General features: G+C 48.8%; 11 protein-coding genes across 12 annotated transcripts; 6 read left to right on the top strand and 5 right to left on the bottom strand.

Annotated features, from left to right (window-relative positions):
- Positions 1-672: 672 nt before the first annotated feature.
- On the top strand, positions 673-2,114 carry FOXG_02494 (uncharacterized protein; the record flags this gene model as incomplete). The annotated part of the gene is made up of 4 exons (XM_018379949.1): positions 673-750; positions 960-1,070; positions 1,152-1,222; positions 1,277-2,114. The coding sequence occupies 4 exons, from the start codon at positions 673-675 to the stop codon at positions 2,112-2,114; spliced, it is 1,098 nt and encodes a 365-aa protein (XP_018236093.1).
- A 36-nt stretch (positions 2,115-2,150) lies between these two features.
- Positions 2,151-3,990, bottom strand: FOXG_02495 (uncharacterized protein). Its single transcript, XM_018379950.1, has one exon. The coding sequence runs from the start codon at positions 3,801-3,803 to the stop codon at positions 2,334-2,336; it is 1,470 nt and encodes a 489-aa protein (XP_018236094.1). The 5' UTR covers positions 3,804-3,990; the 3' UTR covers positions 2,151-2,333.
- A 477-nt stretch (positions 3,991-4,467) lies between these two features.
- FOXG_02496 (uncharacterized protein) lies at positions 4,468-6,680 on the top strand. The gene has a single exon (XM_018379951.1). It carries the CDS (start codon positions 4,570-4,572, stop codon positions 6,448-6,450), a length of 1,881 nt encoding a protein of 626 aa, XP_018236095.1. The 5' UTR covers positions 4,468-4,569; the 3' UTR covers positions 6,451-6,680.
- Positions 6,681-6,772: 92 nt separating this feature from the next.
- On the bottom strand, positions 6,773-8,130 carry FOXG_02497 (uncharacterized protein). The gene has a single exon (XM_018379952.1). It carries the CDS (start codon positions 8,007-8,009, stop codon positions 6,792-6,794), a length of 1,218 nt encoding a protein of 405 aa, XP_018236096.1. The 5' UTR covers positions 8,010-8,130; the 3' UTR covers positions 6,773-6,791.
- A 615-nt stretch (positions 8,131-8,745) lies between these two features.
- On the top strand, positions 8,746-10,716 carry FOXG_02498 (uncharacterized protein). The gene has a single exon (XM_018379953.1). The coding sequence runs from the start codon at positions 8,802-8,804 to the stop codon at positions 10,524-10,526; it is 1,725 nt and encodes a 574-aa protein (XP_018236097.1). The 5' UTR covers positions 8,746-8,801; the 3' UTR covers positions 10,527-10,716.
- Positions 10,717-11,251: 535 nt separating this feature from the next.
- On the top strand, positions 11,252-11,501 carry FOXG_18328 (uncharacterized protein; the record flags this gene model as incomplete). The annotated part of the gene is made up of 2 exons (XM_018398397.1): positions 11,252-11,351; positions 11,419-11,501. The coding sequence occupies 2 exons, from the start codon at positions 11,252-11,254 to the stop codon at positions 11,499-11,501; spliced, it is 183 nt and encodes a 60-aa protein (XP_018236098.1).
- Positions 11,404-13,286, bottom strand: FOXG_02499 (uncharacterized protein). 2 transcript variants are annotated; one of them, XM_018379955.1, is made up of 3 exons: positions 13,121-13,286; positions 12,239-13,062; positions 11,678-12,163 (listed from the first exon to the last, which is right to left on the bottom strand). In XM_018379955.1, exon 2 carries the CDS (start codon positions 12,646-12,648, stop codon positions 12,319-12,321), a length of 330 nt encoding a protein of 109 aa, XP_018236100.1. In that variant the 5' UTR covers positions 12,649-13,062; positions 13,121-13,286; the 3' UTR covers positions 11,678-12,163; positions 12,239-12,318. The 2 variants fall into 2 exon arrangements, with proteins under 2 accessions (XP_018236099.1, XP_018236100.1); XM_018379954.1 differs by having other exon boundaries at positions 11,404-12,163; positions 12,239-13,286.
- Positions 13,287-14,741: 1,455 nt separating this feature from the next.
- FOXG_02500 (uncharacterized protein) lies at positions 14,742-17,250 on the bottom strand. Its single transcript, XM_018379956.1, has 5 exons — positions 16,917-17,250; positions 16,402-16,866; positions 16,240-16,353; positions 15,998-16,187; positions 14,742-15,947 (listed from the first exon to the last, which is right to left on the bottom strand). Exons 1-5 carry the CDS (start codon positions 17,040-17,042, stop codon positions 14,857-14,859), a joined length of 1,986 nt encoding a protein of 661 aa, XP_018236101.1. The 5' UTR covers positions 17,043-17,250; the 3' UTR covers positions 14,742-14,856.
- A 334-nt stretch (positions 17,251-17,584) lies between these two features.
- On the bottom strand, positions 17,585-19,631 carry FOXG_02501 (uncharacterized protein). Its single transcript, XM_018379957.1, has 2 exons — positions 18,069-19,631; positions 17,585-18,019 (listed from the first exon to the last, which is right to left on the bottom strand). The coding sequence occupies exons 1-2, from the start codon at positions 19,340-19,342 to the stop codon at positions 17,740-17,742; spliced, it is 1,554 nt and encodes a 517-aa protein (XP_018236102.1). The 5' UTR covers positions 19,343-19,631; the 3' UTR covers positions 17,585-17,739.
- Positions 19,632-21,926: 2,295 nt separating this feature from the next.
- FOXG_02502 (uncharacterized protein) lies at positions 21,927-23,252 on the top strand. The gene has a single exon (XM_018379958.1). The coding sequence runs from the start codon at positions 22,157-22,159 to the stop codon at positions 23,114-23,116; it is 960 nt and encodes a 319-aa protein (XP_018236103.1). The 5' UTR covers positions 21,927-22,156; the 3' UTR covers positions 23,117-23,252.
- Positions 23,253-23,553: 301 nt separating this feature from the next.
- Positions 23,554-24,644, top strand: FOXG_02503 (uncharacterized protein; the record flags this gene model as incomplete). Its single annotated transcript, XM_018379959.1, has 2 exons — positions 23,554-24,433; positions 24,484-24,644. The coding sequence occupies 2 exons, from the start codon at positions 23,554-23,556 to the stop codon at positions 24,642-24,644; spliced, it is 1,041 nt and encodes a 346-aa protein (XP_018236104.1).
- Positions 24,645-24,740: the final 96 nt, after the last annotated feature.

The following is a 24,740-nucleotide window of genomic DNA, read 5'->3' on the forward strand; positions in this document are numbered from 1 at the left end:
CTTAAAACGCCATAAGCTTACGTAGGACATCTCATGACTTGGACTTGCGGGGGAGTAAGCAATATTGTAAATCATCGTGATCCCTCCGTCCACGGAGAAGGGCTCATATTGCGCCATTGGCCATCGGTCTTCAGAGTACCTGATTTAGTATAAATCTAGTGAGTAGCTCATTGCCTGCTATTCCCATTCGCTCAAATAGAGTTCAGGTCTGATTGAAACTCTCAGTTGGGATGAAGGCGCTTCAGTATTATCTCTATACATCTCTCTTCGTGGGGAGCTCCCTCGCAGTTCGTGGAGGCCACTGCCCCCCTCTCGGTCCAGTCCTCCCTGCACCTGTCCACCCCTCCACCCACGCCTCCGTCAAGGCAGCAGTAGCTTCTATCCAACAAAGACTTGAAGAAGAGACAGCTCCATATAACGAGTCGTCCATAGCAATCGCCATCAAATCAACCTGCGAAGATGACTACCTCCTCGAATTCGCCAACACACCTCCAAAGGTTGACCCTCGTGGAGTCAATAAAGTAGATTCAGACACGGTCTTCCGCCTGGCCAGTCTGTCAAAGGTGTTTCCCGTGCTGGCCTTGTTAAAACTTCACAAGGTTGATTTTGACGATGCTGTTACGAAATACGTACCTGAGCTTCGTGCATTGAACAAACAAGCTCGAAAGCAAGATGCTGTTTGGGCGGTTGACTGGGATCAAGTCACCGTTGGTGCATTGGCGTCTCACATTGGTGGTATACCAGCTGACTGTAAGTGATGTACACGGCCAAGAATTGAAAACGTGCTGATACGTCTAGTGGTAACCGATGTCGAGCCTTACGGGGACTGGACAAAGCTTGGTTATCCGCCACCCGACCCATCCAAAAGCCTCAATTGCTCTGGTCTCTTAGGTCTCCCAGAGTGCACCAAAGACGGTGAGATTTCGCAGCTGGTGCGGAGTTGAAAAGTGCTAATATAGACAGATTTCTTCGAACGATTCGGCGAGAGGCCCCCCGTTTACGCACCCTACGCTGTGAACCCCGTTTACTCAAACGTAGGGTTCGCTATAATGGGATGGGTCATTGAGAAGGTCAGCGGTATGCCGTCCGGAGAGTTCATCAAGAAAGAAATTTGAGACCCCACGGGAATGAAGAACACCTTTTACAAGAAGCCTGATGACTCTTTGGGATTCATTCCCGTTGATGATGAGTGGTGGAACGCAACCCTTGGCTATGGCGATCCGTAAGTCTTTCTTAGATGCTTTTCATGAGAAGCACTGACAAATTTGGGGATTAGGGCCGGCGAATATTATTCCTCCATCAATGATATAATGGCCTTTGGGGATGCTGTCCTCAAGAGCAAGCTTCTTAGTCCCGCCGAGACAAGAAAGTGGCTGAAGCCTGCTACAAGCACCTCATCAAGAGGAATCTTGCTCGGAGAACCGTGGGAAATATTCCGTGCTGACAACGTCACCAAAGACGGCCGCCTCATTGAATTCTACACCAAGGCTGGTGATATCACCACGTATCACTCGCTGATGGTGTTGATCCCAGACTACAACTTGACCGTCACCCTTTTCAATGCTGGTCCTGAAGTCACCGGTGGTCTTCTCCAAACCCTGTTCACAGAAATTGCGAAGGAACTACTTCCGGCTGTGGAAGAAGCTGGCAAGGATGAAGCAGCCAAGATCTACGGTGGTACATACATCGACGACAAGACGAATTCTACTCTTACTTTATCAGTCGATGATGAGCCAGGCTTACACATCACGAACTGGACTGTCAGGGGTATTGACATCGCAGGCACATACCTCAGCATCGGGCTACCACCAACCTTCCCTACGCCCCCGGGAGAAGTGCGCTTCCGCTTGTACCCAACAGGTCTCAAGAGCGATACTGAATCTTCGTGGCGAATGATGTACACTGTTGGATCTGAGGAGGACAGCGACAAAGAAAAGAACCTGTTTGCGTGGCCTGATGGGAACTGTAATACTTGGGCATCTCTGGACCGTATTGTGTATCAGCTTTTGGCTCATGAGCATTTTGTGTTTACAGAGTCTGGTAAGGGCAGTGATAGGACAGTTGAGAAACTTGAGCTTGTTGGCTACAGGGTCACAATGGATAAAGACAGCTAGTTTATGTTTGTATGACAGGCCTGGGTACTTGAATACGGTACGGTGGTTGTTGTGAAGTTGGGCAACGTAATGAACCACCAAAATTACTTGGGGCTAGAAATAAATAATCTGATCACTTTAGCACTAGATTACGCGACCAATCCCCAGTAAGCTATTGCAAATAAATTTGTCCTGGCAGCTAACATATGCAGTAAAAAGACGGTGTTGTCATGGAAGACTTCAAGTCTGCTTCTCATCTTGTCTTATAGTCCCCGCAAGGAAGAAACCACCTTGGTGAAGACCGGCTTGAGTTGTCGCAAATGGCCCTGTCCTTGACCAGCGCACAGGCAACGTGAGGTTGGACACCAGGTTGTTGATCTCTGGCGCATCGTTCCTATGATCAGACTCGAATGAAGCAAGTGCCCATTGCGCGCCCCCAGATGCTACGCCGCTGAGTGCACCAATCGCAAGCAAGGCTGCGCCATCCGTCAAGACCGCAGCGATAACAATGGTGACGATACCCAGAGCCTGGAGTATATCCTGGATTATAGTGAAACTTATAGATTGCTCAGTGTGATGGTTGTTGATAGGTGGCTGTGTGTTGGTGTAGGTGAGAGCCTGACGTGATGCGTCGAGACCAAGCGTCATCCAGCTTTCTGATTCGTTGAATGCCGTCACAGTCCCATAGAACTCATCAAGAACTATCGTCGAGGTCTTGGAATATGTTTTGATGACAGAATTCTGCACTGCGATCTGCAGATCTACCAGATAAGGCTTATACACCTTTTGTGGATGAGCAAACGCTTTACCCGCGACATCCAAGAAGCCTTGGAGCACCTCGGCAATCAAGACTCCTACTCGAGACGACCCCGCTGGCTCTTCCACAGGGACTTCAGGCAGTGGGATACTCTCGCCTGCATTCAGAGCCACCGTCAATTGACTTGTGTCGACTTTCAGTGACTGAGCCGGGATACCAAACTGCTGACGTGCTGCCGGCCCCAAGAAGTCCGTGATGAACATCGTTGGCGAAAGCATAAACGCTGCCTGGCATCCAGCAGGGATGAAAGAAGGATCAATCTGTGCAACTGACCCAGGTGTAGATCTTCCAGCGGTGTTGTATAATATGCCGAGATAGCTGTCTGCAAGCGAGCGTCCAGAAACATACGTATACACAACAACTGAAGGCTTACAAAACGCCCACTGGGTATCTGAGCCAACGCCAGGATCGAGCTCAACACTGGCAAACACGTGGTTGAACTCCGAGAGGTTCCCATTGAGCCACGTCGTCAAAGCCTCGGTGATGAAGGCTTTATCAATGGCACTGGGTAGCGGGCGACCATTGGCATCCATGAGTGAAACAAGAGAGGTTGGTGGATTGGTGGGATCAACAACGAGGTCATGGCTCTTTTCCTTGCTATTGACAAACTTCAAGACGAGCTGTACCCTGGCCGCTAGGGACTGGTAGCTAAAGTGCGCGATGGTTTGGCGATCTTTGGTCACCCTACCACGGATGTAGGAGAGCGGGATGTCGAACATGAGCATGTTGGCAGCGCCTCCAACGGTGATTTGCCAGGATCCAAATTCGGCCTGTACAGCCATAGTGTCTGTTGACAATTGCATCTTGGTAGGGGATCCGCCTTCACGATGAATTGCGGCGTTGATGAAAGGTACTGTGACCAAAGAAACAACATCCCATCCATTCATTTCCATCTTGTCTGCTGGTGGAATGAAAGGGAAATGAAGTAGAATGAAGTCGTGATTTAGAACTGAATGAAAGCTAGTAATTTCCGAGCCTGTTCAGGGTCGTGGAAACGCGTGTTAGAAATCTGGCCCTCCTTTAATGTCTGTCAACATTATATAGTCTTGCAAGTAATGGCGGCAGAATGTTGCTTCGTTGTATGAGGATGGTGGCTGAGCCAGTCTAGACCGTTTGTGTGAAAGGAATGGCCAAGAGGCATTTCCGGAACGAACCAGCATCTATATTCTGTCTTATCTTTCAGCTTTCCTGTAACTCCAAGACATCACATTGCAGTGCCCAAAACATGGTACGAGAAATTACAAATACCACCGAGGCCTTAACCAAATCCAGGAATCAGCTATCCACTGCGATGTATGTCTCATGGTTATATCAGTTCTAGACCATCGCGGGTGGGAGTTGACGGGTTCCGAGCGCCATTCCACAAAGCATCACCTAGGTTTCCTCGTCGTGAACAGCTGCCCTGCATTCCAATATACAATTTATTTGACGCAACTATCAAAAGATGACTCTGCTTGCGTTGCTTCATGTCTCAAGGATATTATTCAGGAGACCTGGGAGGATTAAGCAAGGTGAGCGAAAAGTAGAATGGGTCCGACAAGACAAGTCAGAGCACTAGCAGCCGATTACTATATAGACACGATGGCCCGCCTATTGTATTGAGACACAAACATCAACTGTTCCTAACTTCAGTATCACTATCCCAGATACTCAAACATCATGGCTTTCATCACTACCAATGGCTGGGATACAGTCTTTGCGACAAACTACACCAACCTCAACCAGCAAATCGCTGCACAATGGTCATCCCTGGTTGCCAAAGCCCCCTCCCTTGGTACTATCACTGCCAGCATAGGAGATAAGGCCAATGTCAACATAGACATGTCCCCATGGCAATTGACACAGGGAGGCTCTGGAGGCCTCGTTAAGCTGGTCCTCCCCATCAAAAGTGGAATATTCAAAGGTATCATGGATAACTACGCTCTTGGTGGGCAGAATATTCTGATAGAACTCGCTCTTGAGTGGGTTCCGCAACCCAACCAGATCCAATTCTCTATTGACGATAATGTCGCGACGGTTCAAGCTGACCTGAACAAGAGCACTACTGTGACTACGGCTATCATCCACGCATTCGAAAACGGCAAGGTCACGTTGTCTTCGTCAGCCACTGTATCTCCCATCACCACGGGGGTCACTTGGAAAATCACAGATCCATCATCGGGCATGTCATTCTACGTCTACATCACCAACGTTGGCGGCGGGAGCTCGATGATTTCCGTTTATCAATACGTCGTGCACAGTCTGATGGTTGCCCCCGACCACCCTATCACCCCGGTCACAGTTATCTCTGCAGGCAACATCAGTGATAGGATCGACGGTCCCATCCTGAAGGAACTCATAGCAGATAACATTGACCGTAACTTGAAGGAATTCAACTTCGTCTTCGCCACTGTCGATGTTGTGACCCAGCTTGTTGACACGGATGTCTGGGCATGGCTACAGCCTACGACCAACGGGTATGCTGTCGTCGAGCCTCTTGAGAACCCGACCAACGACAGCTGTACCTTTGCAATTCTATCTATGGTAAACAATCGTACAGCCCCTAAAGCGGCATTACAGGTGGATGTGAATGCTATTGCCAAAGACTGTACTAGCAGCTTGCTCATATCTCCCTACATGTTCCTCAAATACATGTTGGCCCCAGGAGTTTCCAGCATTTTCCAAGGAAGCAGTAAAACCGACTTTACCATTGACGAGGGGAACTTATCGGTTATCAACAGCAACAAGCTCACATGGGCTAACGTTGAGCTGGAGAGCGGCAAGACGGTCCAGCTTTCTGTTGACACGGGTCATTTTGCTATGACGATACAGAATGACCGTATAACTCTATCATTCTCAAACCTCAACTATCCCATAACCTTGCTGGGGGGTGAGGTTGGAAAGACTAACATCATATTCAATGGTCAGTTCAAGCTCAGTCTCAAGACGGGTACCAATGGCAACAAAACGCTTTGGTTCGACGTTCCGGAAAACCAGCCAAATGTCACCAACGTAAGCGCGGTCATGGACGACGCGTACTTCACAGTTGAGCTGGTCGTCGGCATCATCACCATTGCCCTTTCAGTGATCTGTATTGGCGGCGTTATCGGTAAGGCCATAGCGTCCAGAGCAGCAACCACAGCACTGAAGGAAGCTGGGGCGGTGGAAGCCACAGCCTCGTCCAGCGAGATCAGATTGGCCCTCCAGGATCTCCTCAAAAGCCCAGCAGCCAAGCGAGCTTTCATTGGAGAGGCTGGTGCTGATGCTTTGAATATGCTGGGCAAGGCTTCGATCAGCGCCAATAGAGCGAATATGTGGTCTTCAGTCGCGAAATGGACTGGCACTTTGGCTGCGCTTACTGGTCTTGCTGATGGAACGCTGATAACGCTTGGAGCTGTGCTTGAGCATGCGGCCCAGCATAACTGGGACAATACCCCGGCTTTTAAAGGGTTTGCCAATCGAACTATCGCTCCATATACTTTTGGCGGGTTGAAGACTTTCGAGGTCCAGACTGCTTCGCTTGCGGGGTCTCTGCAGATTGGTTTCACAGCAGCGGCATAGATGATATATTCTGATGCCACAAGATGTAATAGTGTTTATTTTGGAAGTTTTATGTACTGGCATCTCATTACTTAGCAAAATTTCATATCAAATCTCCTTTCCTCTCACATGCCAAAGACAGCAAGTGATAATGGCGGGCGAATCCAAATAAAGAACTAGTGAGCTAGAGTATACACATACATAGTAGCGATAAAGATTAACGTCTTTTACTTTGTAGAATTCAAATTGTAGATCTAACTAAATCGCGATATACCTTGTTAATGCCTTCTGAGTTTCCGACGCCCACTATCAATCACGAAAGACAGCTTCCCCAAGTTCCTCAGCCCAATGCTAAGATCCCATCAAGATGAGGGATAGTCAACTTCGATAGGCTGGGCAGGCACTAGCGTAGCCAACGACAAATGCGGCCAAGTCAACCCATTAAAATTAAGAAAAACAGTCTGCGAGTACTGAATCTGCGTATAAGTCACAGGAATCGTCTTGGGGCCGGTAACAGGTCCAGGAGGTGTGACAGAGAATGTCGGCAGCGGAGGAGGCGTCTTGCCCTGGCCCTGCTTGTAAGCTGGCTGCAGAAGAAGAGCCTTTCCAGGAGTGTAGTTCTGGACAGTAATCTCAGACTTGATCGTCTCGACCCAGAATGTGGAGTCCATCTGCACGGCGTTTGCGTTGGGGCCCTGAGAACTCGCTCCGACGAGGAAGGCGATGTTGGCTGTTCCGCCGCCGGGGGTTGGAGCAAACTGTGTAGAGACTGTGAAAGTGCTGGTCTCGGTGATATTGAGCTGGCTGTTGATGTCAAGAAGAATCTGGATTGGGTTGTCAAGAATAGCCTGGGTGATCGTTCCCTGCTGAATGAACAGGGTGAGATCCTGGGGTAGACGTGCTGTGTTGTTAAGGGAGGCTGTCTGGCTGGGCTTGACCTGAGTATTCCCCTTGTCCCCAATGACGAAAGGAGTGATAGGTCGTGGGCCGATATCTGGCGCTCCCTGGGTCACGTTGGGAGGGTTGCCCTGTGCATTGATGGTAGTTCCGTGAGGGATAGAGCCAAGGCGGACAAGCGTGTTCCCCTCCACGGGGTTATTCTTCGTCGGAGGAACGTTCAACCAGAAGCCGGTCTCAGTATGAATACCCGTCTTAGTACCGTCGGCCTTGCCGGTAGCTGTGTTGGTAACATCATTGACGGTCTGGAGATACGTGACACCATTGATAATAATGTCATTCTGCTGCTCAAGACCACGGTTTGGAACCTTTCCCAGAGGTTGAGAAAATACCATATCCTCTTGCGTCAGATTGAGCTCAAGGACTGAGACATTGGGAGGCGAGGGAGGGGCAGGGAGGACGGGATTGGTGAAGGTGGTAGTAGTGGGGGAGACGGAGTTTGGTCGGAAGATGGTGTTGAAGCCAGGCCCGGTCCAGGATCCGGTGAAGCTATCCAAGATGCCCAGAGGAGGATCTGGCTCGTCTCTTGGAGGTGGAGGGGTAGGATCAAAGTTGACTTCGTCGTATTGGAAGCCTTTGGGGAGGTGAATACCAGCACGCGACGATTCTTTGGTAGGAGCCATTATGCTTGCCGTGTAATCTTTGAATTGGTTGAGTATTCGGATGTCTTGGTGAGGATGATGGGCTTGATTGTGTAGCAGACGCTCACAGGTCTTATATTCGCAGGAAGTTGTTACTTGTCAGCACTTTGTCGCTCTAAGAGCATTCATATCAATACCAATACCTATCTGACTTTCAATGAGCACCTCACATGCCTCATCGCAGACGATCTATGCTACAACAGTACAAGCTTACCTCAATAGCTTACTGAACACAGTAAGGCTCTTCATCCGTTGCCATACCACCCAGTGGCAACGTTCATATCACAAAGACACTTTCACTTCTAACGTGACGCGGCGGAAGCACGCTAACAGCTTCACATATCTCAGCTCGGATGATCTTCCAATATCCGCCCGCAGTGGCTGGCTGAAAACGTTCTCAACTTCCCCTCCTGTCCAGTAAGCATCCTCGAATTGGCAAGCTGACCACCTGTGGCTTACCGGCACGGGACAAAAGATCTCAACTTCCCCGCAACGACTCTAAGACAATATGCAGCCACTCACGTATCAAGAATGAGACGGAATTGGCTTCTCGCGCATGTCACTGGCCACGGCCCGTCCCGATGAGTCGAGACTGGTCGTATTTTAGCGCGCTTTGCCGAATTGGTCTATCACATACCTGCAATGAAACGGGCACTCAGCCCGTGTTTGCTTGCGAATATTGGTGTTTTTATTGACATGTGAGATGAAAGCTGAAAATATTGGAATGCAGGTGTCCATGAAGAGGCTGTGCATGCATTTTGGGTATTGAGCTGAATGGTCCAGGTGATCTGTGCGACTTCACATGTTGAAATCAGTCCCCTCACGACAGTTCATACAACGGGTATAAGAACAGACTTCAAACCAGCTATCTTCATTCCGCATTCCCTATCAATCCACCACTACAAGCTTCTTCTACTCTCATCTATGACTATCACCACCAAAATGGAGCCTTCCTTCCAAGGCAACCAATTCTTCCCCGGCACAGCTGCCTACAAGCGTGCCAACAACATCTACGCTACCTCCACTTACGGCGTCAGTCGCGACATGAACCCCTCCGAGATCCTCCAGCCCGCAAGCATTGAGGATATCCAAGAAGTCGTCAAGGCGGCTACCAAGATGGGCAAGCCTCTTGCCATCAGATCTGGTGGTCACCAATACAGCGGTGCATCTTCAACTGGCTCCCAGGGTATCCAGCTGGACTTGAAGCCTACTTTCCGACGCCCCAACATTGATCTTAATATCCTGAGGGAAAATGGCAAGGTTTACCTTCGCTCTAGTGTCAGCTGGCAACTCACCGAGATCTTTGACTTTCTCAAAGATAACGGCGTTTTCATGCCGACTGGCCAGTGCTCTACTGTCTGTCTTGGTGGACACGTTCAGACTGGCGGTTATGGCATGCTTGCACGATCCTTTGGTCTTCTTGGAGATTGGGTTCGTGAGCTTGAGATCGTTGACTATAACGGCGATGTAGTCAAGGTCACCAAAGACTCCCACCCAGATCTATTCTATGGCTTTCTCGGAGGCAGTCCTGGCAATCTTGGCGTCCTGACGCACTTCAAGATCGAAGTCCAGGATGACAAGAATCATCAGGGCTCCAAGGGCCTCTGGGTCGGCTTCGCCTACAAGGAGGAGACACTCAAGGCTCTACTCGATATTCTCGTCCAGAAGGGAGAGGATCCCAAGTTGCCTCGTGGTTACGACTTTACTGTCAACATTGTCAGCAGACAGGCCAATCTTCTGGATCTTTTCCCTGGTTCTGAGGACGAGCTTAAGCAGAAACTTCCAGACGATGTCCACGACGGGAAGGACAATATTGCTGATCTGCTCAAGTTCAAGTACGCAATGATTGTCGTCTATGCACAATGGGTCAACGTCAACGAAGAGCCATACTCACCCGATCTCTTCACCCAGATCAAGAACGTGCCTAATGAGTTCAAGATTGTCAAAGAGGCTCCTGAAGGCACCCCGATGTCCGTTATCGCCTCCATGTGGCTGTTCGGGAGCCCTCGCGAGTTTCCCTACCCCTACGACAAGCGCACCAACAGCACAACCTCAACCGAACTCTCCAAGACAGGCTGGTCATCTTGGTTCTCTGGTCGTATCAACGAGGTCATCAAAGACAAGCACAATGGTCTTTGGGTCTCATCTCAACTCCAAGTCTACGGCGGCGAACAATCCATGTTCCGAAGGAACGCAGGCAACGGCACAGCTTATTGCTTCAGAGATGCCACCTTTGGGGGGACCTGGGATGTGTTCTATCAGGGTACCAAGGAAGCAGCCGAGAAGTGGCAGGCGGTGAACGACGAGGGCAGAGCGAAGTACTTTAGCAAGGCGGATCGTCGTGTTCTCTGGGGATCTTATGGTGATTGGAACATGAAGGATGTTTGGCAGTTCTACTACGATCCAGAGACGTATAAGAAGATGCAGAAGATCAGGCAGACGTATGATCCAAAGGGTACGTTTACTGCGAACCCTTTCTGCGTGGAAGCTTTGAAGTAGGCAATAGTTACCCAAGCCTTTAGCAATTTCCCAATAAGCACGCTCACTAAGAAGACTTCTTGTTTCCAATACTTTTCAAGGTACTCTGAAATAATTATATCCTATTTTATCTTAGATATGGGTATTAGAAATAGATGCATATTTACCTATCTAAATCCTTATCTAAATTATAAAAATATGCTCAAGCGCCCAAAACTGTTTATGGGAAAAACCAGCGAGAACAGGTTACGTGGCAAACACGCCGCATACATGCTGTAAGGTTCATTATCCACCAAAGGCGATAGCGACAGTTTGCCAAGCCAGCTTCGGGTTCTAGAAGTGCTGCATAGCCTACGGGGGTTAAACAAGCTTATCTTCGCATTGGGCTGGATGACATGAACCCTGCTAGTGAAGTAATATGGGACGACAAGTTTTCCGACGTATGCGACGTCATTGGGTCATGCAGCAGGTCGAGGTCAGAATCCCCAGGCACTTTTGGTACCCTGCAAGGCAGACTAGAGTGAAATTTCGGTTAGACTCCCGTCAGCTGAATGCTTTGCCTCTCGTAATGTTGCGGCACATTTAGTGGGCATGCTGCGATCCTTCGAGCTACTAAGCCACCACCATCCATTGGGGCTTAGCTATCAATCGTTATCAGAGCCAATACCAAGAGCCTGGTTATTTATTCTAGTGTCTGCATATTTGAATCATTACTCGTATTGTTGTTTCAGCATTGTATCGTCGATATGTCACCAATTTCTGAACCCCAACCAGCCGCCCAGCCTGCTGGTGCGAAGGCTTCTCAGCCTGTGCAAATGTCTCAGCCGAGAACGCAGCAGCCTATGAGTATGGGTTTCATGTCAATTATCAGGTGCCCGCAAGCTGATTAACGTCTTGATATAGAATTCCAAAGGCCACAAGGGCGCGCAGATCCTAGAGCCAATCGCAGACGTCCTCGTGATGATCCAGAGCGCGATGGGTGCTGTCGCGGCCTAAATTGCTTATCGGGCGTTTATATGATCCCCTGCGCGTGCACACTGTGCTGAATGAATACTTCGTGCTTGGATTCGAATGGAGCGTAAGGGATGAAGACAATGATAGTGAAGCTATGGGTAATAGTGCTGTAGCCCATCATGTATACTTGTCTTGAGGATTGTCTCGCTGGTTAAGTTCGAGTATGGTCGACTTGATGCATGATAATAATGGCTGATTCGGTCTGGACTAATACAGACGCAATCGGTTACTGTCTGGAAAGTGCGAAAGCCCGAGCCAGTCCGTTACCCTCCTTAGGCTATCGTCATGTTGTTCTTCTATCCACACAGGCACTCTCAAAGATATCAAGTCAGTCTAAGAACAGGTCCATTCACATCGCCAAATAGGCACTACAGATGAGGCTAGTTCAAACTTGAAACTACCTAATATATAGCTTATGCCTTTAGTTACAAAATGCTAGTATGATAGAACTTCCTAACAACCGACTACAGTATAGTAATCCCATTGGAACTGAGGACCAATGCAGACGCCCTGATTGGTCGCATCATAAAACTGCTGCGGTACGCCATCATCGCAATCGTCCTCGTTAGCATACAGGTCAATTTGGCAGTTACCCATATTTTCAAGCCAGAACCCTCTATGAGGATTCGGAATACTGGTACAGTCTGGGCGGGCGAGAGGGCATTAGTCGTCATTACTGGAAGTGCCTTATCATCAGGATCTAGGAATGGAGCAAGTACCTTTATTACCATCTCCCCGAAGGTCACCCGACGGAGTCGACTCGCAGTCGCCGTCACCATAAATAGTAAACTTCCAAGCATTAGCCACTGTTGCCAGGAGCAGCAGAGCCGTCTTGCGGGTGAGCATCATTGTTGCTTTGGGCAGAAGGCGGAACACGTGCTCGGACCTTGATTAGGTCGTCTTCGTACGCCGGGTCGTTTTCAAGGCGTCTAGAACTAGCAGCGTGGAGGAGAGCTTGACGGAAGACAGGCACGTCAATCTTGGTGGAGATCTCAATAAGGATATCTGTTTTCCACTGGTCGCCGTAGATTAAGTAGCGGATGGGAAAGGGGACGTCAGCTGCGTAGTCGGCTTCGTACTGTTCGAAGACAATATCGCGCCAGGTCTTGTTGAGGTTTCTGGATGTCATGCTGGAGTAGAGGGGACTCTTGGGGAGCGGAATAAGCTGGATATTTATCTTCTTTTCACTCGTTGGTCTTGCCTAGACTCTTACTTGTTGTCCCTTTTTCAAAAGCCACAGTTCAAGGCTGGTTGTCGAAGCGTAGTACCAAAGTAAACTGCAGCTGGCAGGTTGAATCAGGAAATCTCCGAGCTGACTGTCAAAGCGCAGCGCCAAGTGTAGATCAAAGAGGTTATTATGTTGGTTGTCCAAGTCGGAGTCCCAAATGTAGACACGATTGGTGGGTTGAATCAAGGAAGTTGAGTTGTCGTGTTGGTTGTTGGTTGTTGGTTGTTGGCTGTTGGCTGTTGGCTGTTAAACGTAGATCGAGATGGCCGAGTTCAAGTTGTGGCATCATTAGTAAATGCGGGGTCAGCACCAAATCTATGCCTCAGGTTAGGGAGATCAGTCATCAAATAGAGTGAGCGATACATAGTAGTACCTATGGCCCGTCGGGAAATTAATTGTGCATTTCGGCACTAGCCTAAGTATCTTCCTTTGCCTTATACTGAAAGGTGCACACATACCAGTTCATACCCAGGTATGAGACGTTTGTTGCGTAAATACTGGCCGGGGTCTTGTGATGAAAACAAGTCGTTGCAGGCGATCAGCACAAAGTTTTCTCAAAGCAGAAGTAGCCGAAGCGGCAGAATCTACATATGTCAAACAAGGTACTTTCTATCAAGGTGTAAAACAGACGATCCCGATATGCACCCAGGTTGACAATAACCATCAAACCACCCACTCTTACATCATTATCTCATGCTAGTCAGGAAGTTATTTTTGAGCCACCAAATCATTGTTTGAAATGGACCGGCAGCGCGCTGATCAGTCCACTTGTCTCGAGAACTCGTATTCAGCCAACAGCACGCATAACGGGAGGAATACCGCTGTATCAGAAGACTCTGGCCAATCTACCAATGCAAGGTCATGTGCAACTGAGTAGAAGTAGGTCACATTACGGCTGGGCCTTAAGTCATACTTAATAGCAAGACTGTAACTGTTTTGCTTGTATGACTGTTATTGATGGACTATCTGATCTCAACGACTGCTCAACTGTTTGCCGCATTGGGTGAGGGAGTTACACGCATCTGTAATTACTCCTACTTTGGACGTCTCCCAAGGTTCTGTAATCCTAGATATAAACTGCCTAGGTAGTGTCTCTCGTGAAATTTCTCACAGAAGCTTTCAGAGTGCCGTGGGAATAGCCTATTAACCACAACATAATTTTGGTGAATGGTGTGTTTATTTTTTTTACGCCAGATCAGACCAGAGATGTTCTGATTGCTAACGGGAAGGTTGTTGCGTGTGTGTGGAATAGTAGTACGCTCAACCGACTATTAATATAACGAATTAAGAAGTGATGTGATTAGAGGCGGAGCATCTATTGCAGGCACATAGACTGGATGAGCTGAGAAGATTTAGTGCTGGTAAAGATTGGAAGGTATTGGATACGTTTTTGCGCGTATCGGGAATGGAAGTAGCTTACTCCCGATCTCTCTAACACTTGGCAGCTTTAAACCACGTATGCTGTCCTAGAACCCAGGCGGACACTTGGGCTCAGAGGAATCGATTGTGACTCCTTGTTCAAGACTGACATACAAAATTAACTCAGCCCTTCTCATCAGAGTGGGTCTTTGTCCCTGATAGGAGCTGACTGCAGGCAAATGCTCCACAGCCATAAAAGCGATATGCCGTCCTGAGCCAAATATCTAGAGGAAGTGCAAGGGGATACAATAGACTGCTTGTATTACGCTATAACCTATAGCAGCTCCTTGGCTCCCATAAGTAGAGACCACTCGACTACAGCTTTCTTCAATCATTAGCAATTGCTAGTCGTCTCTAAGCTATAGAATGCCTCGCGATCACGGATCCACCCAGGAGGGGGTCGCTGAGACTTGTGGAAGACGTGGCAATGCGAGGTCAATTGGCAAGGCGTTGAGTTCAGTGGTTAAATTATATCTAACACGCCTAAAGGATTCCCAAAGAATCGGAATGACTATTCTGAAGCGGCTTATGAGCGTGCGAGGATGGGATGGTGGTGATGGGTACGGTCGGCCACACTCTCTAAGGATAATGAGACTGATTGGTTAAAATCAGTTACGCTTCAATTCGCTATCAGTATATTTAAACATTTTCTTTATATCTTAAGTCAACAACAGGGCCAATGCCCGCCCTCTAGCTAGAGTAAGGCTTTCCCTTCTTAAGAGTCTCAAGAACAGCAACACTAAGATTAGGAAGCTTAAAGTTGAAGGCACCCTTTCCATCAGCCTTGAGAACAGTCTTCTTAGTATCAACAACATTGTTACCCTTGTGAGGATCGTTGAACGCAAAAGGATCTTTCTCCTTGTTGGTCAGAAGAGTAAGCTCGGCCTGAGCACCGGGTTTGACACCCTCGAAGGACAGAGAGACAGGAACGTCAGCGCCCTTGGTGGTGTTGTACGCAGCACCCTTCCAGATAAGAGTTCCCTTGTCCTCGTTCTTGCCAGCGACGTAGTAGAGAGGGTCGAAGTTGGAGGTGGCAGGGAGGGTATGTGTCATAGGGTGTCCGGCGAAGAGGGACCAGACGTACCAACTGGTAGAGCGGGTGGTCATGGCAGAATCGGCGGCGAATTGGATCATGGTGATAGACCACTGCCAGCGGTTCTCGTTCTTAAGGATAGGAGCGTAGAAAGTTCCGGGGATGCGATCAGCGTTGCGCTCATAGCCGCAGAGAGCGACGGCCTCGCCGACACCAGAGATCCACCAGGGATAAGGCATCAAATTGCCACTCCAGCCAGTGCCACCGTTGGGGTGAGTAGAAGCCACCTCGCCAATTATATGGCCGTACTTGTTGTTATCAAACAGGTTGAACTCCTCAACTAGAGCATTAGGCTCGCGGTAAGGATGGTAGTCGCCGATTCCAGGAGCAGGAATGTCAAAACCAGCATTCTCCTTGTCACCAACGGGGTCAAAAGAAGCGCCGGAGGAGATTACGGTGAGATCAGGGTGAGCCTTCTTAATGGCATCGAGGAACATGGGGAAGCGGTACTCCTTGTAAGAGTTCCAGCCGGTGGGGTAGCCAGCGAGCCAATCCTCGTTTCCGATTTCAACGTATGAGAGTCTGAAAGGCTTGGGGTGGCCGAGCTCAGCACGCTTCTTACCCCACTTTGAAGTGACAGGACCTCGAATGAATTCGATCTCGTCGAGGGCGTCGTCGATGAGAGGCTGGAGTTGGTCCTTGGGAGTGACGGAGCCATCGAGGGAAAGACCAGCATAGACACCGACAACTAAAAGTCGTTAGCACTAGCTCGATGAGTTGGAAGGATATGAGACTCACTGATTTCGAGGTTCATATCCTCAGCCCACTGAAGGTACTCCAAGATTCCAAGACCGTGGGTCTGCTGGTAGTTCCAGACACCCTCGAAACCAGGGCGGTTGCGGAGAGGTCCGAGGGTATCCTTCCAGTCCCACCAGGTCTTGTTGGTGTTGCCCTCGAGCATGTTACCACCAGGGAAGCGCAGCAGGCTCTTTTCTGCATGTCAGCGACTACTCGCGAGAGACGTGAGACGGTGAACTCACGGGGTGGAGACCTTCGAGAGCCTCAGCAAGGTCAACTCGAAGACCGTTCTTGCGGCCCTTGTAGGTAGGAGGGAACAAGCTGATGAGGTTAAAGTCCAGGGCTCCATCAGCGCCCTAATAGATGTCAGTATATGTCACGCCTCGGTTTTGATTGTGACTCACCTTGGGATCATAGGTAATAGCAAAAGTGTTGTTGCTGTTAGGAGCATTCTTGTTAGGAGTAAGCACAAACTCATGCTCAACCCACTGCTTCTTGTTGGCCTTGGACTTGACTTTGACGCTACCAAAGACATCGTCGGTAAGGTTTGATCGCAGAGAAGCAGTAAAGTGGCCCTTGTAAGCACCCTTGACCCAGAAAGAGCCAGTGTACTTCTGCTTCTTGACATCCATTCCCCAGTAACCCTCGTTGAGGAAGCCAATCTCCTTGGACTTGCTCTCTCCAGACTTGACGTTCATAGAAACAGGGAGAGCGTCAGAGAGAGGGTCATCGAGACGGTTGAGGGAGAGCTTAGCATCGTTGATAGATCTCCAACCAGACAGAGAAACAGGGTATTTCTTGCTGTACTGGAAAGCTCGGTTGCGGATGAGTTCAGCGTAGATGCCGCCATCACCGGAGTTGTTAATATCCTAGCCCAAGTTAGCATTCCAATCATCATCAGCGCTGAGTCAAGACCAACCTCGTGAAGGAAGCCATATTGGTGACCGCTAGTGGCGTTTCCGCCCTTGCTGTCCACCTTGATGTCGACAGACTCAACAGCCACGAAGCAAGCCGCAGCCGCAAGGATTGAACTGAAGCGAACCATGATGTCAAATCTCGACCTTGCCTTGCAGATGAGGTGAGATTTTCAGAAACTCCGACGCTGCTACGGTCTTATATATAGCTATCCTTCAATTCAGGCACAAACCTGCACAATTCAACCGGCTTAACCAACCCCATTCCGTTCCTGCAGGAAACAAGCGGTCCAATCACTGACAAGATAAGCTTCTCCGCACTTTGACGATCGTATCATGGTCACTGCCGAGAGAGCCATTAACACCAATAACTTTACCCGAACGCGGGGGGACGATCGTGAAAAAACGGTTAAATTCTGGGGGTGATCATGACGTTTACTAAATCTGTCGATCATGGCTTGTTTTGGAGTTGGGGTAAAAAGCTCCAATTGAACAGGGGTTTGAGGGGAAGAGGGAAATGATTCGTGCGCATGGTAGAGCTTGTGTGGACCTGAGTCGTATTTTGTCGTGATCTTCATGATTGACTCGGTGTAGCTCACCAAAACTAGCTTAGCTTTTCCGATTGACAATTTCTTCAAATTCATCCACGAATTAACGCGATAAATTACAAGGGGCCAAGGGATGTTCACATGATGAGAGGCCGGATAAATGTCACTTGGCTGGTGAATAACAAGCGAATCCATATCATGTCATGTCATAATCATACTCGCATTCTGCTTTCTATCGCTATTTCGTAAACATAAACAATTGCTTCCATTTCTTTCCCAATTACTCTTCGCTTTGCTCCAAGTGATCAGCCTTTTCCTTGCTTGCGAGGAATTGCTGAGGAGTGTTGCGAGGTCGAGTCTTTGCAAACTTGACTGTTGAGAACACAGAGGGCGATTCCTTGAAGATGAGCTCGATCTCTTCGAGGTTGCGACCCATGGTTTCAGGGAAGAACAGGAAGACCGAAATGGGAACGCATGCGGCGATGACGGCGTACACGATGTAGTACTGCCAGCCGATACTCTCGAGAGCGACGGGGGTGACCATGACGACAATGAAGTTCCTACGGATGTTAGTGTTTACGGTAACAGGAATGAGATGGGAAAACATACCAAAGCCAGTGGTTACCGGTCGAGATGGAAGACATGGCCATTCGGAGGCGAATGGGAGCAACCTCAGTACAGTACAAGAAGTTGGCGCCTAGGAAACCGATGGGAACGAAGGTGTTGTAAAGGTAAATGAAGCAACCAGCAGCAATCATGGCAGGCTTGTTCTCACTGCCGAAAGAGGTGGTGATGGCGAGGGCGATCATGCAAGCTGACATACCAATACCGCTGATCATGAAAACGGCGCGACGACCGAAACGATCGATGGTGAAGAAGGCAATGAAAGAAGCAAGGAACTTCCAAGTGAGAGCTCCTCCGGTGAGAATCTTGGCAGTCTCGGCGCTCATCCCCAAGTTCTTCTGGAAGAGAACGTTGGCGTAGACACTGACGAGGTTGGAACCACTCATCTGCTGGTAGAACTGGAGAAGAATGCAGAGGATGAAGCGGTACAGGAGCTTATCCTCACCCATCTTGAGCATATCGCCCAGACGAGCAGCGTTATCGGAGGTCTCTTCGAGGGAGTGCTCAATGCCAGCAACTTCAGCGAGAACCTCTGTCGAGTCGATGGGAAGACCCCGAAGGGCAGCGACAGCGTGACGGGCCTCCTCAGATCGGTTCTTGAGGACGAGCCATCGAGGGCTCTCGGGGAAGAAATAAATGCTAGCCATGAGGATGAGGGAGAAGGCAATGGCAATGGCAATCGGGGGTCTCCAGGTAACAGGGCCATGGTGAAACTCGAAGAAACCAAGGTTGATCCATGACTCGAGGACGTAACCAAGGCAGATGAAAAGACCCGTCAACACAACCTGACGACCACGGTTCACGGCCGCCGACGTCTCACTCTGCCAAACCGGCACAATCGAACTAAGCTGTCCAATACCCAGACCAATAATGACACGCCCGACAATGAACTGCGCCAGTCCAAAAGACGAAGCCTCGAGGATCTCTCCAATCAAGGAGCAAATCGCCGCCGCAAAGATGACATTTCTGCGTCCAAACTTATCACCCGTATACGAGCAACTCAACGAGCCAATCAGCGCACCAATGACAAATGTCGCGACAACAAAGCCCTGAAGCGTTGATTTGGAGCTCTTGTCTGCGCCGGTAGAGTTGACGGTGTCGATCTCGGGGAAGGTCTTGACCCAGTCTTCTTCGGAGAGGAGACCGCCAATGCCAGCTTGGTTGTAGCCGAAGAGGACGAAGGAAGGAGCGACGATGGCGGCGATTTGGAGGATGGCGAGGGGCTTGCCGCTGACGCCCATATATGTTGGCACGCTCATCTTGGTCAAAATGTCTTCAAGAAGCAGAAAGTTGGAGACAAGTTGGAGAATCGCCCTGGGTTGGAGATTGGGATTGGAGTAATGAAACAGGCTCGTCTCTAGGTTTTATACCAATCTCATCGTCGAGACTAGAGACTCCAGATTTCTGCGGAGCCCCATGGAGAAGCAGGAAAAAACCCCTCGTATGTGGGGATAAGATTTAGTTGATCCAAGCTCGATTGTAACAGTGAGAAGAATAACATGAGATTATTTTTCTTGCCATGGCATCTTTCTCACGGTGAGGTTTTGGGGTCATCGGATAAAACGGCACGGTCTCTTTTCGGAGGTGCCATGTCGACTGTGGATATCGGGTCTCGCGAAATGGGTCCTTGCGCTCCGCAGTCGTCATAGCCCGCGAGTCAGAGGATGCAAAATCTCGCAGCGATAAGGCTCGGGGTAACTGCAATAGGCATTCCTTATCGCCAAGCTATGAGGCTCATGCACGGCATTGGATGGCAGCGGGTCCGGTAGAGGCTTGCTACCCCTGGTCGCGAACGGCAAAAACGGCACTTTCAAGATGCTAGCATCTCGTTGCCTACGGGAGATTGCGGAGTCTGGTGGTATCATTTGCATTGTCTAGAACCTTTTAATCGATGCTGATTAAGTGATTAAGCTTCAAATAGTCTTCGGAGTTCAGATTTGAAAGGATGCAGGCCGGAAAGTTTACTCGCAGACGTTCCCGGACTTGGGCGATTCGAATCGTTCTAGAAAATTTCTAGGGGAGAAGCACTGTCGATCTTCTGTTCCGTGGCGCTCTCGGCCGATCCGTTGTCCGGTATTTGAACGCTTATGTAAGATCAACGAATGACGTCTTTTAATCGAGGGTTTGAATCAGTTGATTTCAGCGCGTTACCAATTGTCAATGTAGCAAAGAGTATGTAATAGAGAGTATGTAAAATTAACGAGAGAGATATCGGGGAACTTGATATCTCTGGCCAATTACAGTAGTATCATTTATAAAATTGTGGAAAAGACCCTTTATTCATCTTACCTCCACGGGGAATCTCAAACTAAAAGTAAATACTCCGTTATGGATATTTCAATCTACCCCATATCACTTGCTCAACAAAAAATCTCTTAATGCTTTGTTGATCCACAATCGTGAGATGACTCCAGTTTAGATGACTCGGGTATAACTTGGAAATCTGGAGCCTCAAGGAAGCCCCCACGGCCCACAAACAGGCTCAACGTTACATATGCTGAATAAAATCAACGGTCAATCGGCTCATTACTTTATAAGAACGGTGCCTGCCAGGGAAAGAGGTCCGGTTTTGTTCGTGAGATGTGATGAGCTTGGACCCTTGATGTGACCGCAAGATTCGTGTATTACATACCGGTGCGATAGCCCACATCACGAGGTGAGGCTGGGAGCAGATGTGGTGTTTTTGTGCGACCGAGAATATCGCCTATACATATCCGAGTCGCTGCACTGATAAGAACCTCGACTTTGCATAAATTGAGGTTGCTCCTCGGTAGCATTTGCGGATGCGAATAGTACGATGAAGATGGAGTTCGGACCTTAACATAGTATCTCCGTTCGTTGATGAACTGGCCCGATAACGTTGGCAAGTGAGTCTGAAGTTGAGTAGGGACCTGGAAAGATTTAACTGAGGCTTTGATGATATTTGATGATGGCTTCTAATAATGCTGAATCAACATGTAAAATCTGCAAAATGCGGGGACCAAAGAGCGTGAGAGATCTGAGTTTATGGTTGCGAATAAGCATAGATCATCTTGGTTAAACCCCAGACAGACCCCTTAAAGCAGCACAAGGTCATAAGACAGAATTGATTGAGATGAGCTGGAAAATGACATCTGCCAGCATCTCCTACCCTGAAGCATCCCAGACAAAAGCCGTTCTTATCGTTATCGATTGTGATTGCTTATCGATTGTGTGGGTGGCTGAGATGTGGCGCTCAATTGCTATGTTAAGCCACAGTTGCAATAACCGATTGCTCCCCAGGTTGAATCAACTTGGCAACACGACACCAAAAGACGTTAGAAAGGTATCTGAAGTTGACAATAATTATGATGAATATTATGAAGCGAAACCAATGGAAAGACGGAAGTGGAAATGCGAGACATGTCAGAAGACTCAAAAGGTTGACGTTGCAGAGCAGTCGTCGGCATCCGCGGACCTTTGCATCAATGATCTATCGTCCGGCTCTCTAAGGGCACTGTAAATGTGTGTCACACAGGTACTCTGGAAGTCTCTTTCGATTATCCAAGAATGAACTTTTAATACGAATTCTCCATGGTTTCTTCTTTGCCAGTATCTTCAACCCGCGCATGTTAGAGCAGCTTTGAACTGGAGTAAATCCCATGGACCTTAATCAAGGTAAGAAATAATGCAAAAGTTGGAGGAAAATTCTATATGCACGGATTCGTCGCAACGATATAAAGCAATGTGAAAGCTTGGCAGCTGATATAAGTCCAGGAAGTTGACAGTGCCCGCGGGTAGCGAAGCTCCGGTCCCCGCGGGCCTCCTCATTCCCCAAGATATCAGCTGAACTGCCTATGCTTCTTTGGACTTAAACAATCCATCCCAAGAACCAGTTGGAATAAAGTACATTTTCTTTTTCGATAACCTTTAACTCTTCGTTTACCGAGGCGCCGAGGCATCTTTTTTAAAGTTTGCGGGGTAGCGCCAGAATCTTTGAAGCTTTACCCATCTCCAGCGATCGCTGAAGATCAATTAAAGTCAATCACGCCCCGATCCTAAATTCATGAAACTTGATCCTCTCTCGATTTGTTCACATCAGCGCATCTATCACAATGCCTTCCATATCAGCCTCAGTAATCTCACTCATCATAAAATGGTTTCTCCAGAACAAGGCCGTCCAGGAAGATGAGGAGGCGACGCGCCAGAACATTCACGACACCTACATCCGACCGCAAGACCATCGCCCTCCCAGCAATCTCGGCTCAAACATCACCATTGATCGCGTCGATGTGCAGGAATGGCCTCTATACAAGATATCCACCAAGAATTCTCAGAGTAAGAGTCAGCAGCGCAAAGCCCTTCTTTACATCCACGGCGGATCGTTCTTTAAGGAAATCTATCCCCAGCACTGGAAACTCGCCGTGCAGATTGTGAGTGAGACAGACCTGGACGTCTTGATACCGATTTATCCGCTGGTCCCAAGGCCAGTGGCTACAGCGCAGAAGCTCGCCGATGGGTTTGTTGATATCTGTCGTTTGTCGAAGCAGCCCATCGTGAGCATAGCGGGTGATTCAGCAGGCGGGACGCTCGCTCTATCAACTACTCTCCACCTACGAGACACAGCGCCTGAACTATTCGCGAAAGTGCGCTCGTTGATTCTAATAGCGCCTCTTCTTGATTGTGCAGTCGATCATCCTGAAGCACTACGTCTCGCCAAGATTGATTTCTGGCTCGGTGTAACTGGTCTTCGCATCTCAGGGAAGATGTTTGCAGGAGATTTGCCGATCAAACATCCCCTTGTTAGTCCGCTATACGGCGATATGGATAAGCTTCCACCATTGCTGATGTTTGGTGGTCCGAGGGATTTGCTCTGTGCTGATGCTAGACGGCTGAAATCCAAGTTGCTAGGCAAAGACGTGGATGAGGCTCCGGCAGGGAGTGTGGAGACGGATCGGCTTGTGTATGTTGAGAAGGAGGGTATGCTTCATGTCTGGCCTTTACTTCCGCATAGTGAGGGTGCTGAGGGGCGAAAGATGATTAGTTCTTTTGTTAATAAGCATTTAGAGCGATAGATATTTGCCGAAACCTTGTGGAAATGGCCAAGATTTTCAGTCGCCAAGCTTCCTAGCCAATATTATGAAGTCACATCCGAAAGTCCTTTTGGCAGAAGCCCATAAGCATAAGCCGCCAGGTTTGTCAGCCATTTTTCGTAAGCATCTTACCTCTGAACCAATCAGATCTTCTCCAGTCCACCAATTTTTAAGCATATCAACCTGGTTCCTCCAATCCTACGGGATTGTCAGCGAATAGTTGCAGTGACCAAGACCCACCTCCCCAAAGGAGCATCCGGAGCTTGAAAACCATAGGGCTGGGGTTATGTCATCGCCTGCAATGCTATGCAGTGAGATGATATATTGGCTTTGGTATAAAGAGGGGGAATGATGCATGATGATGAGACTCACCACTTAATCCATTAATTGCTTCATTGCTTGTTGAGATATTAACGAAGATGCGCTTCTTTCAGCTCGCCCTCGCCTCGTTGGCTTCCCTCGCGGCAGCCACTTCATCCTTCGACACTTGGGCTCACGGCCGAGTTGCCCTACAAGACGTCAGCATTCACTTCCGATACGCAGGCTCAGGACCGCCCCTTCTTCTCGTCCACGGAAATCCCCAACATAGCCTTACATGGCAATTTATCGGTCCCATTCTCGCTCAGAACTACACTGTCATTGCCCCCGATAACCGAGGCGCTGGTGATTCGAGCGTTCCTCCCGATGGGAACTACACTGCCGCTGCATCGGCAGAAGATCTCAAAGGCGTACTGGATTTCCTGAACATTACCTCGGCGTATGTGTTTGCGCATGATAAGGGCGTTGGAATGGCAACTGCACTGGCTATCAAGTATCCAGATCTTGTCAAGAGACTTGCTCTGGCTGAATATGTTCTTCCAGGCTTCACCTACGAACAATCCTCAAACCCAGCGCCGTTCTGGGATCTGTATCAGAACTGGCAGTTGGCATTCTTTCAAGTTCCCGATTTAGCCGAATTTCTCATGTCGGGCAAGGAAAAGCAATTCTTGCAATGGTACTTCTACCATGGGAGCTATTCTGGCGTCGAAAGCTTTAGCGAAGAAACAGTCAACAGATACACGAGCAGTATCTCGAAGCCAGGATTTCTAAGAGCTATGCTTGGACCGTTCTCAAGTTCGACAGTTTATCAGGACGGAAACTTCTTCAAAGCCGCGCTGAACGACAGTCGTCTGAGCGTGCCGCTGCTTGGTATGGGTGGTGAGGCAAGTCTGGGACTGAAGTCGGTCCTGCAACAGACGTTTGAGCCAGTTTCATCTGATCTTGAGATTGATGTCATTCCGAAAGCTGGGCATTGGGTTGGTGAGTTTTCTTTCTAACCTCGATAAAGTATCTTGCTAATTGTTGAGTAGCGGATGAGAACCCTCGATGGACTGCGAAGAGAGTAGCCAAGTTCTTTGGTGAAGACGATGATAGCCTGTCAAAGGTCGACTTGGGTTACTTGGATGATTTGGTTACACTAGACGTCGGCTTTTACGGTACGAGGAGAAACTTTGCGCTGGGCACTCAGTAAGCTATTTGGGTCGTTCAGATAGTCATTAAAAAGGTTGGCGCAGGCATGGTCCTAAGGCATTATGGGCAACCCCACAAAGATCCCCGTACATTTAAA

This window comes from Fusarium oxysporum, chromosome 5 (genome assembly GCF_000149955.1).
Source record: "Fusarium oxysporum f. sp. lycopersici 4287 chromosome 5, whole genome shotgun sequence".
In the NCBI taxonomy this organism is placed as follows: domain Eukaryota; kingdom Fungi; phylum Ascomycota; class Sordariomycetes; order Hypocreales; family Nectriaceae; genus Fusarium; species Fusarium oxysporum.

Bases quoted from the DNA above. Each gene is read 5' to 3' on its own strand.
- FOXG_02495 (XM_018379950.1), bottom strand. From the start codon at position 3,803: ATGGAAATGAATGGATGGGATGTTGTTTCTTTGGTCACAGTACCTTTC.
- FOXG_02496 (XM_018379951.1), top strand. From the start codon at position 4,570: ATGGCTTTCATCACTACCAATGGCTGGGATACAGTCTTTGCGACAAAC.
- FOXG_02497 (XM_018379952.1), bottom strand. From the start codon at position 8,009: ATGGCTCCTACCAAAGAATCGTCGCGTGCTGGTATTCACCTCCCCAAA.
- FOXG_02498 (XM_018379953.1), top strand. From the start codon at position 8,802: ATGGTCCAGGTGATCTGTGCGACTTCACATGTTGAAATCAGTCCCCTC.
- FOXG_02499 (XM_018379954.1), bottom strand. From the start codon at position 12,648: ATGACATCCAGAAACCTCAACAAGACCTGGCGCGATATTGTCTTCGAA.
- FOXG_02500 (XM_018379956.1), bottom strand. From the start codon at position 17,042: ATGGTTCGCTTCAGTTCAATCCTTGCGGCTGCGGCTTGCTTCGTGGCT. The intron at 16,867-16,916 runs GTTGGTCTTGAC...AACTTGGGCTAG, and splicing joins AATATGGCTTCCTTCACGAG to GATATTAACAACTCCGGTGA. The intron at 16,188-16,239 runs GTGAGTTCACCG...CATGCAGAAAAG, and splicing joins CTCTCGAAGGTCTCCACCCC to AGCCTGCTGCGCTTCCCTGG.
- FOXG_02501 (XM_018379957.1), bottom strand. From the start codon at position 19,342: ATGAGCGTGCCAACATATATGGGCGTCAGCGGCAAGCCCCTCGCCATC. The intron at 18,020-18,068 runs GTATGTTTTCCC...TAACATCCGTAG, and splicing joins ACCGGTAACCACTGGCTTTG to GAACTTCATTGTCGTCATGG.
- FOXG_02502 (XM_018379958.1), top strand. From the start codon at position 22,157: ATGCCTTCCATATCAGCCTCAGTAATCTCACTCATCATAAAATGGTTT.